Genomic DNA, 18,307 nt, shown 5'->3' with positions numbered 1-18,307 from the left:
ATGACTTCAAGCTCATTACAGTAATGGTTGATGATCATTTCGGGCAAGGTGTTTCATTTACTTACTATTGCTTTGATGAAATTATAACTCCAGTATCATTTGCAGGAAGAATGGTTGGCTGGCGTATTTGCAGTAAGGAAGAAAAGCAATTTGTGCAGCATTTCTGACAAGCAATCAAAGATGTGTCACCAGATGTTAAGATCAAAAATCATGACTGATGACGGTAAGAAATGAATACTCGGTGTCTGTATTTTAACAATATCAACACTGGGAAATGGATACAGCATTGTAACAATACTTTTACTCTACACTTGTTCACATTTCTAAGCAATGATATTAATGTTAAAAAATAAATAAATAAGTGGAGCACAGTTGTAATGGCAAGTTTCGAACTCTAAGTATTTATGCACAGATAATACTGGATGGTTGGCAGCAAGAGCTGTCTTTGGCGACTAGACTAGAATTTAAGACTAGAGCAGATGCGCCGTGATGCAATCATTGAGGTAATGATCGCTGGCAATGTTCCACCTCAATCACGTCGAACAATTGTTTCTCGCAGCCAGCAGCTCCCCCTTTTCGACCTTCGTTAGCAGGGCTAGTCGAAATGAGGAGGGGCTATAGCTGCGCAAGACTTTTAGTCGAACAACCGTGGCACACAACCAGCCAATAGAAACAGTTTTGCGATTTCCCACTGATGCCAGTATTGCGTGTCTTAGAGGAATAGCTCACAATCTTATAGCTTCTGATTGATGATGTGATATTCACGTGATTTGATACTGTAATTTATTGTTTTAGTAGTCTTTGAAGACATAACTGTTGACACTAACCACACTATATCATGTTTTGACGACATGAATTTGACAGGTATGTATAGTTTTTCAATTACCTGGCGACTAACAGTATGGCGACTGGATGACACTTCAGTGTCTAGATGATAAAAATTGGCTAGATGATGAGGTATGAAGTGACGCCAAACATGTTTACTGTACAACTACTTAACACACAAAGGTTACAGCCAGTCTGAAAGATACCAGCATTTGAAGGGAGCTATATATAGACATGCTGTAACCTTAGGCATCAATTAACTATTGTACTTACTAATACTCTAATTGAAACTCATGATTTATAGATTATCAGAAAATATATCCACTTACTGAACAGGGCCGGATCCAGAGGGGGGTTAAGGGGGTTGAAACCCCCTCTTTTCCAATAGGCGTGGTTCAATAATTTTATATAATTTTATTAGAAAAGAGGAAATTAGTAATGCAATAAATAACTGCTACAGGTGAATCCCCTCTTTCAAAAATTCCTGGATCCGGCCCTGCTGAAAGAGTGCATTGGCACGTCTAACTTGGTAAGAACTGTTTATTGACCATTTGGCAATCCACGTATGCTTCTTGCAAGAACGAAGCCTTAGTTAGACTTCATTTCTTATGTACAACAGGTTGAAATTGTTGACAGCTTATTTATGGAAAAAAACTTCGTAATTGTGGTTCTCATAGAGTTTGTAACTGAAAAAGGTAAGTATGACAATGTACATGACATGTGGATACCAGGCATGTGAGGTAAAGATATACTGTACTTTGCACAGAACTGGCACCTGCTGCAAGCAGAGACAGCACTCTTTGTTATTAACGTTGATTCCTGTCACTGGTCGCTAATGGCAGTTGTCTTCATAAAGTTCATACTTTCCACTTGATTCACACTGAACTGTACCGTAGTTATAGAGGTTGCCAAACCTCAGCAAAAGAAGGTGACCTATTTTGACTCATTAAATGCAAATGATGGAACAGTGTTCTTTTAACAAATAAGGTATGCAAGTCTCTCTAATGCATACAAAATTAATAAACCGGCTTATGCTGGCTGTTACTCCACTGCAATATTCAATGTCACAATAAACTTTTGATGTACTATATATGAACAGTAGCACTACAAATAGCACTACTATTTCTCGAAATTCATTCGTTTCATATAGAAATGTGCATTGACTTTATGTCTTGTAGTGACTTGCAGGCTTCACAATTTGACAGTACTGACTGGGTATATGAGAGAGCTGAAATCTGTTAACAATCCAGTAGCATGTGTTTCATATAAACTCAAACCTTCCTTATCCGGGCAATATGGGACCGGGGAGTGCCCGTATTTCAGAATGTCCGGATAAAAGAAAGAGGTAACGCGCGTTAGCTTTGGAGTCCTAGACCACCTTAATGTACATGTCCAATGTACTCTAATTCTGTCATGTACTAAGTGTCATTACGATAGGAAGATGCGTGTACACTCTTGTACTCCTCTTTCTAAGAAGAGCAAAACAACTGACACAACAATTACGAAATGTTGAACTAAGGTAGAGTAGCCTCCTGTTTTCAATCTACTTTCCAGTTCCCTTACAAACGGAGCAATAGCTGCGGAGTCTGCTGAAAGTGACTCACCTTGCAGAGCTATCTGTCTGATTCCATGTCGACTACAAAACTTGTCCAGCCAACCAGAGCTTGCTTTGAAGGAACTAGGGTCGTCGTTTGGATACAGAGATGGAAAAAGCTGCTGAGCTTTCTCTTGCAACAAAGGACCCGACACTGGGGCTCCCCTGCTACGCTGCTGTGTAAACCAGACGTAGCATGAACGATCTAGTTGACTAGAATGAGGATCTCTAATAATTCTCCGCTTCTTAGCATATTCTTCTGGTGCTTCGGCAGCAAACACGTGGTCTTTGATTTTATCACGATGTTTCCACACGTCCGCCACAGTAGACTTCGGCATTCCGAAAATTTCCGAGGCGTGTCTCTGTGACTGATCTTTGCTGATTTCATCAATGACCTTGAGCTTCGTTTCAAGACTGATGCAGGCGCGCTTTCTTTTCTTCGAAGCCATAGTCCCACGCACTGGCGCGTGAATGCAACTAAACATGCGGGAGTTTGTTGTTTACGCGGTGTGTAACCTCGCAGCCCCAAGACATATATGCGCAGGGTTTCCGAGGGTGCAAAGGTGCCAGGTCTAGGGAGGTGCCTGGATCTCGGAGGTCCGGATAAGGGAGGTTTGAGTGTAGTAGGTACCATCAAGGCTTTATGATTTAGAGTATACTACGTTAATCGAATGGTTATGGCTGTGGCGTGTTTGTTTGTGAGTATGCTCATCATCTAATGATGCAGAAAGACATGAGCTTTTCTCAGGTATGATAATGTTTATGCTATAATAATATACTTGATAGAATATCTCCATTTCAACATAGATTGACATGCCACAAATCAGAGCAAGGATAGCAGCAGAATTAACCTCTTGTGTGGTACTGCCTGACGAAGCGACTATGGGTTCTTTCCAGAACACTCATTCTTCTTCTCTACAAAGCTTGTGTGAGCAGTCAGATGAGAAATCATGGGACAATTTACAGGAGTCAGATAAGTGTTCTTGGAAAAATTTACCAGAACTTTTACAAACTGTACTGCCGCAAGGATATACATATCTCATCGAAAAAATGGAAAAGTATCAGGCCAGGCAATTTAATGGTGGCCCTACTGTCTGTTCGCCATAAGCGTGAACTCGGAAGTGAGTAATGAAGTAGAGGTCACACCAGGTGTGCACATTAGAGCACTAAGAGCTGCCCCAGTTGGACCATGTTATACCAATTATCTTAAATGGTTCCAGTTGCTGATCCGTTGGTCTTACAAGATAATTGGATAATAGCCATTGCTTCACCTGTTTGTGTTTGATATGCACAAGTACTATCCTTCCGTTTCGTTTGTAGAAAGGGCTTAGATAATTTGATAAACAGAAATGCCAGACCTAGCGGTTTCTAATGATACCGAGATCATCGCGAAAGTCCACTAAACAGCAGAGATATTGATGAATTTCAAAGTTCACGCTTATGGTGAACAGACAGTAGTCAACAGTTCAAGGCTGTGATACGAATCAGCACCACTACTGAAGACGAAGCCAAAAATTGCTAGCCTCTATTATGAAGCATGGCCAATGCTCTTTTAGAACCACTTGAACTTTTAAGCCAACTATGACACGTGTGCTGAATAAAGTATACATGCATTGTCAACACAAGCAAAACCTCCTACCAAGCTAGTAAACAGTTAGCACGCATGTCGATCATCACGTGATAGCAAGAAAGGTCTGGCTGATAACCTTAGAAAGAAGAAAACAGGATGCCCATCAACCATAACATTGAGAGTACAACGTCCACCAAACAAACGTTTGAGGCAATGCAGGAATCAAAGTAACCGTGCACAACATCCCACACCAGTCAACATTGTGCACGATTACAATCATCCAATTTATAGTGCACATTTGCTTAGCTTTCGTCCCATTCTGCAAGAAATATAGGAATCCTTTATCCAGTTGTTTGAAGCAGGACATTCGGCATCATCTGCATGTCATACCCATGAAACAGGACTATCTGAGAATTCAATTTTGAGGAACACAGTTCATGTGGACTTGACTGACAGAGTTATCAATCCGTCTCAACAAGATGTTTTTCAATTGTACAATGAATGAAGACTAACTAAAATGAGGCAAGCCAATGGGAAAGAAATGTTTGACATGCTTAAAGGAGAAGTAACGAGATATAATGAACGTTGGGGTGACCTAGATGCATAAAAGACAGTTTTCCAACTGTTCGAAGAAAAGACTTCTGAATTTTGTAACAGTGAAAGTGACAGTAAAAGTAGTAATGCTATTGCTAATACATGCACACCCTTGATGTCAAGGGTACATCAAATGGTGCAACGAGCAGGTGAACTGGTAAGTTGTGACTCCACATCAACAGTTCATCGCTTCGTTAACTCTATGTTTATTCTGTCAACAGACCATGCAGCTTGCTCACTTCCGTTGGGAGTTGTGGTTGTGTCAGATGAAAAGCGAAATTCCATCCAGTGTGGGCTGAAAAAGCTGCAAGAAAGTTTCCCCAACAATGCATTCTTTGGGAAAGGTGCACTTAAAGGACCCTCACTGATCATGATAGATGATTGTACTACGGAAAGAGAAGCCATTCACTTTACTTGGAATGAAACTCGTCTCCTTTTATGCACTTTTCACTTCCTTCAACGAAGATGGACTTGGCTGCACAACAGCAAGAACAGAATCAAACACAATGACAGAATTGTCCTAATGAAGTGGTAAATCAATGGTGTACTCAAAATCAGAGTTGGAGTTAAACACAATCTATAACAACTAGAGAGACAAGATGTAGCCAAGAAGTACCTGGGTTCCTCCAGCATGTAACCTCACTATGGTCAAAGAGAAAAGACTGGGCTATTTGTTTCAGGAAGAACGTGATGATTCGTGGAAATCATACCAACGATTATGCTGAAGCTGGCATCAGAAATATCAAAGACCAAGTTTTTGGTAGATTAAAAGTCTATAATCTTGTTGTATGTTTTCATTTATTAGAGAATCAATGGAAGTCTATTATCAAAGAACGCTGCTGAATGTGTCTAACAACAGGATAGAGAACTTTGTTGCAGACAAGTTTTTTGGCAAGAGTGCGAGTACAGTTCATCAAAGTCTATTCGAGTTCCTTGACAATGGACTGCTTACGGTACAAAGCAGGCAGAGGCTGAGAGTACGTGAAGAGAAGTATCACATGGTTGATATATGTAGTCGTGAAAAGGGAACAGATTGATCACCATGTGCACACCAATCTGCAGCTGTAGACAGGTACAAATAAAATCTGTTAAATAGTTTCCCTTTTCTCAGTGCCCTATCAAGGCAAACAATTGCAAAAGTAGCTCTTGGAGACAATGCAATGGCTCGTATTGACTGTTATGCATCAATCCATCAAGAGAAGTATGACCACGACACTGGAACATTGAGACTAGTTTTAAAACCAGTGATAACACCCATTTCGAAGAACGTAGAGTTATGGCAAAAATTCAGCAAAATTACGAAGATGATTACATCGTGGATGCAGTAGAAAATGCTTCAGTCAATGATACAAAAAGCTCAGATGATTTGAAGAAACGACTGCTTGATGTAATGATTGACATTATGCACAAGCTTGACAGTGAAGATCATTAATTTAATGCAAGTGTCCAAAAGTTTCCTACAAGGTATGAAAGTATGCAAGTCCGAGGTCCATAGCAAGAGTATCAAGTACTTTCCACCAGTTTGGTTTGGGTTTTTTAGAATCACTGTAGCTCTTCAGGTCGTAGAAGTCTATTTCTTCGCCATGGTAAAAGAAGACCTGTTCAAGCAACAGCAGCATGCAAATAGGCGAAAGTTAGCCTCGTACCCAGACTCTCTCGCGCTAGTCTTGTCCGGTGCCCGTATGACAATTCCAGGCGCGAGAGAGTCTGAGATCATCCAGCCTACTTCCTGCCATATCTCTTTACTAAATGCTCACTAAGTGTCACCCCCAACGTCATCAAGTGTCCCCTAACTTCAAAATCAAATTAGCGTTAGTATAATCCAATAAACGTATGGCGAAAGTATGGATAAAAAAGGAGAAGAGTGTGTCCTGGGAGACCTAGTAACTTTCATAATCTCAAACAAATCTTCAGACATTCTCGGTATGCACTGCTTGTCAGAAGAAATAATCAGAATGAAAGCAAACATCTACACTTTTGAAATCAAGCATTGAGCAAGGCAAACAAAACGCAGGAAAATGGTGACAGATATCTTAATCGGATACCAAGAGAAACAAACAGACACTACTGTCTACATGGCTATCGGATACTCTAAAGCTGTGTTACATTTAGCAACAGTTTGTTACACTTATGGCTAAGACACTCATATTTACAGTGTGCCCTTTGTAACGTCACAGGGAATATGCCACGAAACCCACATTGCTTTTTTCACGGCTTTAGGTAGGGTTTTGCTATGGAAATTAGCATAACTCAGCTGGGTTTATGACCCATTTACCCTAGCTGAGTTTTCTCAAATTCGTCCAAAAACCTATTGAAATCACTCAAAACCCATGATTGGTTAACCTATGAAAACCAATGAAAACCCATAAAACCGCCAATGCAAATTGCAACGATAAGTGGACATTGAACTGATTGAAATCATGCCTGCTTATATTTCCGATTAGCTTATGTAATCGCCGCACCTTCAAATACGTGCTACTACCCATTTGGCACGCGCACTCTAGACTAGTAAAATGCACTTGAGGAATGTACGTTCTTCACAAGTGACACGTTCAGTAGCAATCCTTGTCAGTTATCTCCTTTTTCACTTGGTTTCTGATGATTCTCTTGACCATGTGAAAAATCGCTAACAGCAGCTGTGGTATTTTTCAGTAGAACCGCCATGATCGCGAGGGTCATCTGTTTGAGCATTCATGCAGTACTTGAGGATTTCATCGTTTTCTAATAGGAAGAAGTCGATGCAACTGCAGTAATACAGACAACAAGAGACAAGAGGTACCAGTTTGTTTTTTCGAATCTTGTTCAAAAGCCTCGACCCCGGGCCAGCTTCATGCATGTTCGTAACTTGAAGTAACTATCGCCTTTTCTGTTTTCGCCTGATCTAGGCTTTTTCATCGATGGTTTTATCTATGTACTAGATCAGCAGGAAAACGTGACACATTCTACATCTGAAGAGCGACAATACCGTCACGTAGACAGACTACGTCAACTAGGACGTACTCGAAGTCGCTGGACTGTGCTGTACATGTGGTAGCTAGAGGTGAACTTCTGCGCAGCCATAATCCTCTTTGTAGACGCCGCGACATCGAACCGCCAAAACAGACTTCCGGTTGAGTCCAAGTGCCCACGTACTTGCAATTTGAACAGTGCGTGATGGTGATTGGCTAGAGTGAAGACTCCCGCGTTCAGGTACGCTTTTCTAAGCTTGAGGCCAATTGGTTCATTTCGATCCTCCTCGATCCAGCTGCTTACGGTCACATCTTGTGAGGCCCAAGCTGGTAGTTGTTTAGGCTCTAGACTTGCTAATTGCTAGTCTACTATCCACTAAAGTCTGGTTGATAGGAGTGACCTTGGATGTCGAGTGCACCCAGGGTGATAAATAACATGGCAAACAAACATTGCAGCATTTCTGTCTTCCAAAAAGCTGAAGGCAAGCAGAGAAATAAAGAAAGTGCATTATTCTATATAGTAGAGTTTTAATAATACTGAAAAGTTTACAATTTACCATATTAATGTGCCTCGGAATTCTAATGTCTTGCTCGCGCCCACCGCCTCCGCTTGTACAGACTCGATTTCTCTCGTTTTGCTGCAGCCCACGAACTTAAAAAAATTGTTCGCTTATTGTTCAGTCAGTTGGAGACAACTAACAACTGCATTCGGTTATGCTTGTGTTTCGAAGGTTCCAGTGGGTTTTCGTAATCTGCAGCTAGTTCATGATTCATGCTCTGCTGCCAAGTTGGTTTTGCGACGAAATGTTAGAGGAGGTCATTTCCTACTACATCATTTTGATCTAGCAGCTTTCCTGACGTGGAGGTATACCGTAAGCATCATTTCTCTGCTTCGACTGGGTCTCAGATTTCCCAACTCTAGTGCTATGTGGGTTCTTTTAACAAGAACCCCAAAAACCCAAGGAAAAGACTAGGTAGGTTGCGTGGGGTTTCGCGGCATATTTCCTGTGTCAGAAATAAGTTAATTAATTAACAGACGAGTGCCGTGAAACCGTAAAAACATTGCATGTCCGAAAGTGCACTCTCATTCGACAATTGTCTAAATTTAGACTTTATCCTTATACGGGATAATATCGTCGTTTTTGATGTCACGTGACGTTTAGTTAGCACAACCACCGCCATGATGTTTGACTCATCAAGCATTTGTAGGTATGAGCCCGACGATCCCTACGAATACTACGACTACTACGACCACTACAACTCTGACTCTGACCGAGGTTATATGGCTAGCCCAACATATCAGACAGACCCAGATATGGATGTTACCTGTAGTCTGCTGGAGAAAAAGGAACCAGAAGCAATGTCTCGTGATAAGGGTGTGGTCAGTTCCCTCTCTTTCCAAGCGGCCAATGTAATTGGAGCTAGATTGCCTTTTGAGGCAGTAGAACTGTGGGCTCAGCGATTAGGCAAGAAAATGGCCGACGAAGTTCAGCTAGCAGTCATGAAGGCGTCGTTTCCGGTAGACAAGGGTCTCGTTAGACGTTACGCCTACCTATCCCGGAAAACTAGTGGATACGGCAAATTCTCTGATCTGTTTCAGCAACCAACCAGAACTAGAATGCAGACAGACAATCTTGAGTTTGCTGTGGAAGATGTAATGCAGATTGGTAAGTGCATGGCTATAAGAACAGCATGACAACTGTTGACGTGGTAATCATAAAAATACAACGTGACACATAAATTAGCTTTTATATTTTATTGTGTTAGTAGGATTTCTAAATAATTTGCAAAGAATGTCTATGCTGATGCCTTTGCCACTGTTCTTTCAGTGGTTGTATCTCTATTTAGAGGAGAACTGTCACCAAATACTAAAACTTGTTGAAAGACAGATACAAGGCCTGGTATCTTACTGCCGAAAACCTACGGTCCAGACAGCCACAGAAGCAGAGAAGGGGCAACGAGTTGTCCAGTCGATTTCCCCTATGTAGCACAAAGTCTTACTGTCTGGAAGTAACTACTTTAGGTTTAACCATACCAAGTGCTCTTAACGCACCCAAAATGCAGCAAGACATGATCTATGAACTAATCTAAGAAGGTTCTTCTTCCGAGGCTCCACGATTGTATTGACACAGTCGATGCTTGCGTGATAACTTTGGGGTCCCAGTTTGCTTTAGTCAATAAATCACAAATTGACACCATATTTCTCACCAACCCTTACCTTGAAGAGTGCATAGGTATCGCTCTTTCTTGCTAGCCAGCAATCAGAGTTACACTCATGCATCCTGGGTTACTAAACACGCCCACGCAGGCAGTTTCAATGCTATATTTCTTCGTTATGGTAAACGTCTGCAGTAAACGGTTGCAAAAGGTTGTGTCATGAAGTGACAGCTTTTATGTGAGAGATTGTTGATTTTAGTGAGAGTTTTCCTTTAACATGTAGGAAATGGCTTGCATGTATCAAATACGGTTTATATATATATATATATATATATATATATATAGTTTGTGTCCAAATATGTCTGTGTAAAGCAAATCGTGTGTCTTTGTAATTAAAGTGTGGATAAGCGAACTGCTAATCTAACTGTTTATAGGATTTTGTTTGACTGGGAAAATTCAAAATCGTACTTATATGTACAGAGAAGATAGAAAGACGATTGCTACTGTGTATTTCGACCGCCAACATGTTACCTCAATGTTGTGCTCAGACCACTCTGACTCCAATTGGTGTGAGCACGTGGTCGCACTGATATTTCACCGTATGAATAATCCAGAAAAGGTCAAGTATCGTCTGCCAGTGTCTGATTCTGTTCAGCTTCTTTCTGAAAGCGAACAGAAGCAATTCATCAACATACTTCTCGCTCATCGTCCTTTGGAACTGTTGGCGTTTGCACAAGAAACTCTAGACGAGCTGTTGAATATGAAGGACAGCAACAGAGTTAGCAGCCAATGCGAAAGTTTACACAACGCGTTAGTTGTCAACGTGCCAGATCCAACTGCAGGTGGAGCAGTGGATGCTGAAGGATTATGGAATGTGGATGACAAGGACATTCGTCAAATTTCACAACAATTCTTTCACAATGATTCGGCTCTCTGTGTCTCTCCTCTCGTAGAGCGATATCGCGAAAGATCTGAATCTTGGGATACAATTCTGAAGAGATCAACGGATAAGAGTGAATCATCAATTTCTTCAATTTTTGGTAAGCGCATTCAGCTATATTTGTGATGCAAATGAATTTATTTGGTTGCATGCCTGCTGCCCTGTTAGTAAGTTCAAACACTTTAAGGCAAAGAAGATTGAACAACTCGTTAAACGAGACTAGAATCTTGATGCCAAAATGATAAATCAAGTTCTCAAACTTGTAGCTACTTTCTAAATAGAACTTATGCCTCGTCAGCTATGATTGCGCTGTTTTTGTGTGGGATATAGAAGGCTTAATGTTGAGTACAATGATAGATGGAAAGGAGGACAAGCTTTTGTAAATAGATGCACTTGTCAACGTCTATTTTTCATCGTGTTAACGACTTTATTCAATTTGTAGATTGCTGTCAGTCTATGTTTGTTTGTCTTATATCGTATACACAAGAGTCTGCATTACTAATTACAGCTTTGTACAGATAATGGCAGTTTTGAGGAAAGCAAAATGCAGTCGCACTATTTTAGTAAAGAAGTCGATACCATGCTTCACGTTATCACCGACTTGATAAAGAAAGGTGAAAAGAGCTCAATTGCAGCTCTCAATATTATTACTGAAGAGTGGCTAGAAGCATTGGCAAAGAAAGCTATTGGAAAAGAAGAGATGAGAAAGTTCTCCTCGCAATCAAGCAATTGGGAGTGCAATATCCTCGAAGTGATACCTCAAATGATACCTCAAGAAGTTTACTCACAAATGCCACAGCGGGCTAGAAACGTTCAATTTCTTTCAGCAATTGGGTATTTTAGTAATCAATATACTTCGTGTCTGTTACAACTACATGTTCTATTTGTAGGCCTTTCTTTGTTCCAGACAAGCTAGCAGTCAGTTGGAGAAGAGCAGCATTTGGTTTGATTTTTGATGATGATTTGGTATTATCGATTCGACACAAGTTGAAGGATTTGGCTCAAAAGTTTGCCAACATCGTTACTTTGGCTTTCACAAACATGGAAAAGGAAAAGCAGTCTGAGAGTAGACGAACGGCCTACTACTCGACACAGGCAGCTGAAGCTTTTTGGAGTAATCTTTCGGAATGGAACAGATTCCAACACATAGCAGATCTCCTCAATCCAACTGTTTGTGAAGCATTCAGAACTCTGTCAAAGGATGTCATTTCTGTAAGCAAATCTCCCGTCTTGCCGTCTATATCTACTGGATTTGAAGTGCTCTACACCGGTGCCTATCTCGTCTTATGTCTAATGGATAGCGTAATAGACAAAGAAACTGCTGAAATTGTGGCAAGAAGTTGCATTATGGAGACTTTCAATCCTATTCTATTACCCACGCATCACGAGAACGGTTGTGATTTCAACAAAGAACTGGCGTGGGAATCAGGGCACGAATTGTTTTCTACAGTTGTTCAATGCCATGATAAAATTGCCGAGTCATTCTGGGGTTGCAGTTGGGAAACTGGTTTGATATATGTTGTAAACGTTCTCTTTAATGCTATTGAAACAAGTTCGTGGGCTTGGTCAGTAAGGTATACATGGAATGTGGCACCTTGGATCAATGGGTCACTTGCTACTGGTCTAATGGGCAAGGGAACGGATTCCACAGTTAATATTGTGAACGTAGTAGCACCATCAGCTATGTTTTTGGGATTGTTACACGTTATTTTGCCGATAGACATCAAGAACACTTCATCAATTGAACAAGTAAATCACCTTAGTGGCAATCATTAATAATAGAATCATTAATACATTATGTTAGTAAAAACTCAATAATAAGTTGTTTTATGTTTAGACTCCTGTTTGAATTAGACTAGTAAATATCAATTAACCTAAAAATATTTATGTACTAAAGAGTCTATTCATTGTGCTGTCGGTTAGAAAATCCATATTGTCTTTCAGGCTGCAATTGCTAGGGAAAAGAACAGAATTTTGTCAATAATGTTTCAACGCATGAGTGAAATGAATGATGATGTTCCACAGCAAATCAGTCTGTTGGTTCCGTTTCTGGAACAAAATCTCGTACATCTTGACGCACCTTCTACTGCACTGATGTTGCTTCACAGTACAATCTTGTTAAATCCTGAGCTTGACGTTAGCAGTAACGAACAAAGAGGATTGCTGTCTGCCATAATTGCCGCCTTGAGACAGCAGACGATAGTCTTAGCCAGTCTCTTGACTGGAACTTCTTCCGTTGATTTCAGCTGTTATGAAACTCGGTGTGCTGCATCTGCACTTATGGCTTTGGAAACTTATTCACAATCTAAGGAAGACCTTAGTCATGTATTTCGCTGTATCACTGATCCAATATTGCAACTATTACAAGAAGGGAATGCGACGGAGGCCATCGGTGACAAGGAAACGACTGAAGGGAAGAGCAAGAAACATTCACAGAAAAACGCAAAAATTGTGTTGAATAAAGGCCTGCTTAGCTTTTATGTCACAGACGGAATTGGAATCGTAAGCGTCTTGTGCGGCAACGATTTTCGTCACTACGGATATTCAGAAAGTCGAATAGATGAGCGACTTTCGTTATTGAAATCACCGATCGCAGAGCTAATGGAAAATTCAGATTTCAGGTCAAAACAGCAAAAACCAAAGTCTGTGTTACCGCCGGTTGTGATTCGCACATTAAATAAAAAGGAACCAGGAGAATCTACGCTAAAGTGGCAAACTGCATTAGATCTTCTGTTGTTTCTTCTGCGTGTAGATTTGTTCTGTGGAGAAGAGAGAACAAGGGCACACTCTTCACTGACGTATGTAGAACAGATGTTAGATGCAATAGATATTTCACCTGCGTTGGTCTTAGGCTGTTGCAAACTGTCGCTGAAAGAGTTGGAGCAATTTCATTTTTAGAGAAACTTTCTGTTGCCAAAGACTGGAGTAATGTGATTACAGCTGAAGAACTATTCACTTTCTTCCTGTCGCAAAACGAATTTCAGAGCTCTTTCTTAGCTCAAAAAGAAGTATCTTACCAGCTTAAATAAAGTATATATTTTTTGTTTTTTGAAAATATGTTGTTATAGGGATGTGCTTCTGCGATTGCTAGTCTTAAAGAGATATTTACTAGCTGCTCTACTCTTCTCTCTGCAAGACACAGCTCTGAGTTATACAAAACAGCATGGTAAATATTAAATTTTAATTTTGCTTCTTATTTACATTTCTGTATTCTTTCTATTTAGTGATCTAGAAATAGTGGACGACGTCGTAGTTGAAGTACTGGCAGATGATCATGACTTGCAGCAGAACCTTTCCCACGAATTTCTTTTTCTTTTGGCTCAACATGACACTGAAAAGGCTACACTAACACAGCGATTGCAAGTGGGTATAGCAGCACTAAATCGCTGGCAGCAGCACCTCAGCACCTCCGGCAGTTCTCTTTCGCTCTGCAACGTCTATCCGGAACACTATCGATACTCAAACTCCGACGACACCGCAATATTCGGATGCTTGCGTCTGGCGGCTTTAGCAGTTCGTGTTGACGAGGAAGCGTCACGTCCACATCATACACGTCTACAGGCAACGGTATGCAACAAAATGGAAGCAACTACTCTACTTCTCTCTGTGCTATCGCAAGATTGGATTGACCCAGTGATCGCAGCTATTGTTCTTGTTGAGGTACTAAACTATTCTTGGGACGAATTGTGTGCGTGCGTGCGTGCGTGCGTGCGTGTGGAATACAAATATGATTGTACGAATAAATGTGTAAATTTTATTTGTTGAAGGTGTGTCGCACACTGCAAAATCGTATTGAAGAAACAGTATCAGAGGACTCCTCGCCGTTTGCAAACACTTCTATTTTATCTAATTTACAACAGGTTTTTTGGGCTCACAACAAATTCATGACCAGTTCCAATGCTGAAACAATGTTTTGCAAACTGTCTACTGCAAGTCATGTAGCCAAAGAAATTGCTCAAAAGTTAGAAATTTAGTTCAAATAATTTTACAATTTCAATATTAAATTTGGTTTATTTTGTAGATCAAAGACTTCAATTGCTAAATTTTTGGTTTATTACAAAGATCTTGCTACTAAACCTGCAGATTCCACGAAGAAATCCAAATCCAATACACTTGATCGAGTACCTTACGTTTGTGATCTCGTTTGTCTCCAGTTTCTCTGCCAAGTTATTCCAGACGATGGGTTCGACTTTGAGGCTCTAATAAATCTTGAAAATGAAAGCCAATCTCAAAGTTATCAGCACCATCACGGGTACACATACCGAGAAGTCGTGAAGGCATTCAAACGGCGAAAGAACTCTGAAACCGCCGATAGGACTACGGCCACTAACGCGGCATCTTTTTCCGATGAAGTAAATGTTAATTTTTGGCAGTTGGTCGCTTTCCAGAAGGCGATGCAAATGCAAATGCACCAAGAACAAAGATTGTTTGGATTTTACGGGTTTGACGATTCTGACTAAGACCGTGTGTTAAGATGTGGATGTGGATATCTCTAGTTTGCATGAGTTGATGGTTTGTGTTGTTAGATATGTGTGTCAAGGTAGCGTGTCCATTAAACAGCTCTGTTATGTTATATGGTATACTACGAGTTTATTTTTAGCTGTTATAATCAACTTATTGCTGCTATCGTCAATATTTGGCATTTTATCATTTGGTTTCTAAGCGTGTGTATATCTGAATTTTCATATCTCTAGATATGACAAGACACAAAAAACATTATAAATGTATTTTAGTAGGAATGTCTACTCAAATCAGCAAAAACTGAACAAACAAGTGTGGATGGTTTAATACTGTACCAAATTAACGGTGCCATGACTAACTCACACCGTTACATTTTTCGGCAATCGTGTGTTAGTCATCCCACCGTCAATTTGGTACAGTATTGAACCATCCACACTTGTTTGTTCGTTTTTATGCTGATTTGTGTAGCCATTCCTACTAAAATACATTTATAATGCTTTTTGTATCTTGTTCATTCACTTTTGCATGAACTGTACTAGATACATACAGCTTAAGGTGCCTCTGAATGAACTCAAACGACAGAGAATGGGCATTTTCTTCATTAGTTGAGTGAAACCAGTGTGCATTGTTGACGTTGCTCCCAACACTTCTCAATAAATGTATGGTGGGTGTACCTAATACTCACAGGGTTGCTCTGCTATGCCGCTAGATCTAATTACACAAACAGATGTTACCATTAGTAGTAGGGTAGAACCGGTTCTGGCGCACTTTCAGTCTGCTCTTCTCACTGCGCTCGTAGCGCATCTCGTAAGTTCGCCAGAACCCGGTACTCTACCCTACTACTACCATAAGGCAATGTTGATACATTATATTGCGCCAGCTTTGGAAAATAGTCGTTTGTATTGGAGAGATCTGGAGGCGCCAGCTTTGGAAAAGTGTTTTGTATTGGAAAGGTGGTAGCCGAAAGGTTGCGAAATAAAAGGCTACGAAGCAGATTTTTGCTCTCCTATAACATGTTGTCTATCTCGTGTAGTATCTTTCCTAGTCGAGGTCGCACCCCCCACTTGGCGCCAGAGACACGTCCTATTAGAGAAGAAATGTAATCTATAGTATATACAATATCAATACTTCTACAAATTCTTGTCGCTGCTCAAGCGGGGCGCTATCACGGGTCGACTCTTGCCGAATTTCCTGTGCATACACAGAAAGTGCTAGAAGTCTATTGGCTGGGTGGTCGAATGCATCCCAATGGGAAAGATCTCATTACATATCAGTATATCCTTTCTCTTAATAAATTCATGACCATGGCTGCTACTTACAGCCATGCCGTTATGGTACACCTGGCTCGACAACTCAGCGCCACTCATATTCGAGAAGCTATGAACATGGCTAGATGCGGAGGTCATGCCTTTGTCATGCGATTGTGTCGCAATTATGACAAGGTCAATCTCGACGAAGTCATGGTATGGGCTGAAGAAAGTGGTCACGAGGAAATCGTCCGTATGTTGAGAACTAAAAACTCGACTTGACAACGTTAAGGGTTGCAAGTGGCGGTCAGGAAAACGTCATGCGCCTGTGTCGTAATTGGGGTGTCACCAATTTTGATCTGCCCATAGCCTGGGCAGCAGGCTGTAACCATAAAAATATAGTACGACTATGTCGTGAATGGGGAGCTACTGACGTCGACAAGGCTATGGCGTGTGCTGCATGCAAGAGTCACGAATCTATAGTTTTTCTGTTTCGCGATTGGGGCGACCACTTTATCGACCGGGCTATGACGTATGCCGCACAAGAAGGTCATGAATCTATCGTGCGACTATGTCGTGATTGGGAGCCACCGACGTCGACTGGGGTATGGTTGCAGTATATATGGCAGAAGAATGCACCACAAAAACATAGCCATTTTTGCATCACAGTAATCCGGAAAAATTTTTCCACACCCTCTCCCATCGCATCCAAACACCTGTTCGCATCGAGTCGCCCGACAACCCTTTATCTCGATGGGACTGTTCAACCCCTCGTGTCTGCGAAAATATGATGAAGAGTTGGCTGGTAAGATTTATAACCCAGATACACTAGTATATAGAACTCGTGCAACCGATTTGATTGTGCCCACCACTGGGTACGTGCGGCTTTACGATCAATATTAAACTCTCCTATCGAAGTCGGATAGATGTGGCTGAAACTTGGTAGCCGAAACGTGAAACAGGAGGTCATGAAACAGAGTTAATGCGTTCTTACTAAAGTTAGTTGTATCCTTGAAGATTCTGAGACAACCACAGTTCTCGTTTTTAGCTACGGCTAAGACGGTAGGGTGTCTATGGTTTTCTATAACTACCTGCAAGTATTGAGTACTTAGCATTATATAGATATTGTACTATTTTAACTGCTTTATCTAGAAAGGGTTACTCTTCTGCAGTATATAGCTGCTGAATTGTGCGCCTACTGTTGCGCCCTATTAGACAATCATTAGCATCTCTAGTATATAATGACAGAATTGTTTGCCTATAATGTCTATATAGAGAAAGTTGCGCCCATTTAGACAAATAATCTACTCTATTGTATACTCAGTAAACTGTCTGTTGTCTCAGCAACTCAATGCGATTAGAGAGTTATCCTCCAAACACGTTGAAGGCTGTAAAGTTTTTATTATTTTTACATTTATGTATTGTCATGATGTTATGTGGTGTATTTATTAGATCCTGCTTCTCCCAGTTTAGTGAGTTTATCAGGGAAAGCGTCTGCTCGCTGGTGTGTTTTGTCTTGGTCACTTCCTAGTATCCCTAATGGTGTTCCTCGCTAGTACTTTGTTCACTATAAGCCAATTGGTGTTCATCAAGCAAGAGATGTGGATGGCCGAAAGATACTGAATGTAACTGGCACGTGGGCCAATTTGCCAATGCTTATTCCATTGACATAGTGCGTGTTGAAGTGACAGCAGTGAATGCTTGATCTCATAATGGTAAAGTGTTAGAGGGAACAAGGAGCACTACTATTGTTGTGAAAACAGCAGAAGATGATATGTTTGTATATGCAAAATGTGTATTCAGCTGTAATCAAAATCTCATTATTGCAACGCTATTCAGTACTTTAGTAAATAGTGAAGTCAACAAGTCTAGCAATGTGAAGCTAGAGCGAAGCGTTGGCATTTCTAGGTGTACTGGCAGATAAAATTCATTTGTGACCGCACTAATTGCATTCATGTATTCAACGATTGC

General features: G+C 40.8%; 1 protein-coding gene across 2 annotated transcripts; it reads left to right on the top strand.

Annotated features, from left to right (window-relative positions):
• Positions 1–114: 114 nt before the first annotated feature.
• LOC134184992 (uncharacterized) lies at positions 115–15,284 on the top strand. 2 transcript variants are annotated; one of them, XM_062652772.1, is made up of 11 exons: positions 115–223; positions 8,741–9,198; positions 10,123–10,728; positions 11,147–11,462; positions 11,519–12,377; positions 12,573–13,426; positions 13,480–13,636; positions 13,697–13,794; positions 13,853–14,288; positions 14,396–14,589; positions 14,650–15,284. In XM_062652772.1, exons 2-11 carry the CDS (start codon positions 8,814–8,816, stop codon positions 15,086–15,088), a joined length of 4,344 nt encoding a protein of 1,447 aa, XP_062508756.1. In that variant the 5' UTR covers positions 115–223; positions 8,741–8,813; the 3' UTR covers positions 15,089–15,284. The 2 variants fall into 2 exon arrangements, with proteins under 2 accessions (XP_062508756.1, XP_062508755.1); XM_062652771.1 differs by lacking the exon at positions 115–223 and having other exon boundaries at positions 8,707–9,198.
• The last annotated feature ends 3,023 nt before the right edge of the window (positions 15,285–18,307 follow it).

The sequence above is a fragment of the Corticium candelabrum genome, chromosome 9, assembly GCF_963422355.1.
Source record: "Corticium candelabrum chromosome 9, ooCorCand1.1, whole genome shotgun sequence".
Classification (NCBI taxonomy): domain Eukaryota; kingdom Metazoa; phylum Porifera; class Homoscleromorpha; order Homosclerophorida; family Plakinidae; genus Corticium; species Corticium candelabrum.
This window is presented reverse-complemented; position numbering and strand designations above follow the sequence as displayed.

Bases quoted from the DNA above. Each gene is read 5' to 3' on its own strand.
- LOC134184992 (XM_062652771.1), top strand. From the start codon at position 8,712: ATGATGTTTGACTCATCAAGCATTTGTAGGTATGAGCCCGACGATCCC. The intron at 13,637-13,696 runs GTATCTTACCAG...ATGTTGTTATAG, and splicing joins CTTTCTTAGCTCAAAAAGAA to GGATGTGCTTCTGCGATTGC. The intron at 13,795-13,852 runs GTAAATATTAAA...CTTTCTATTTAG, and splicing joins GAGTTATACAAAACAGCATG to TGATCTAGAAATAGTGGACG.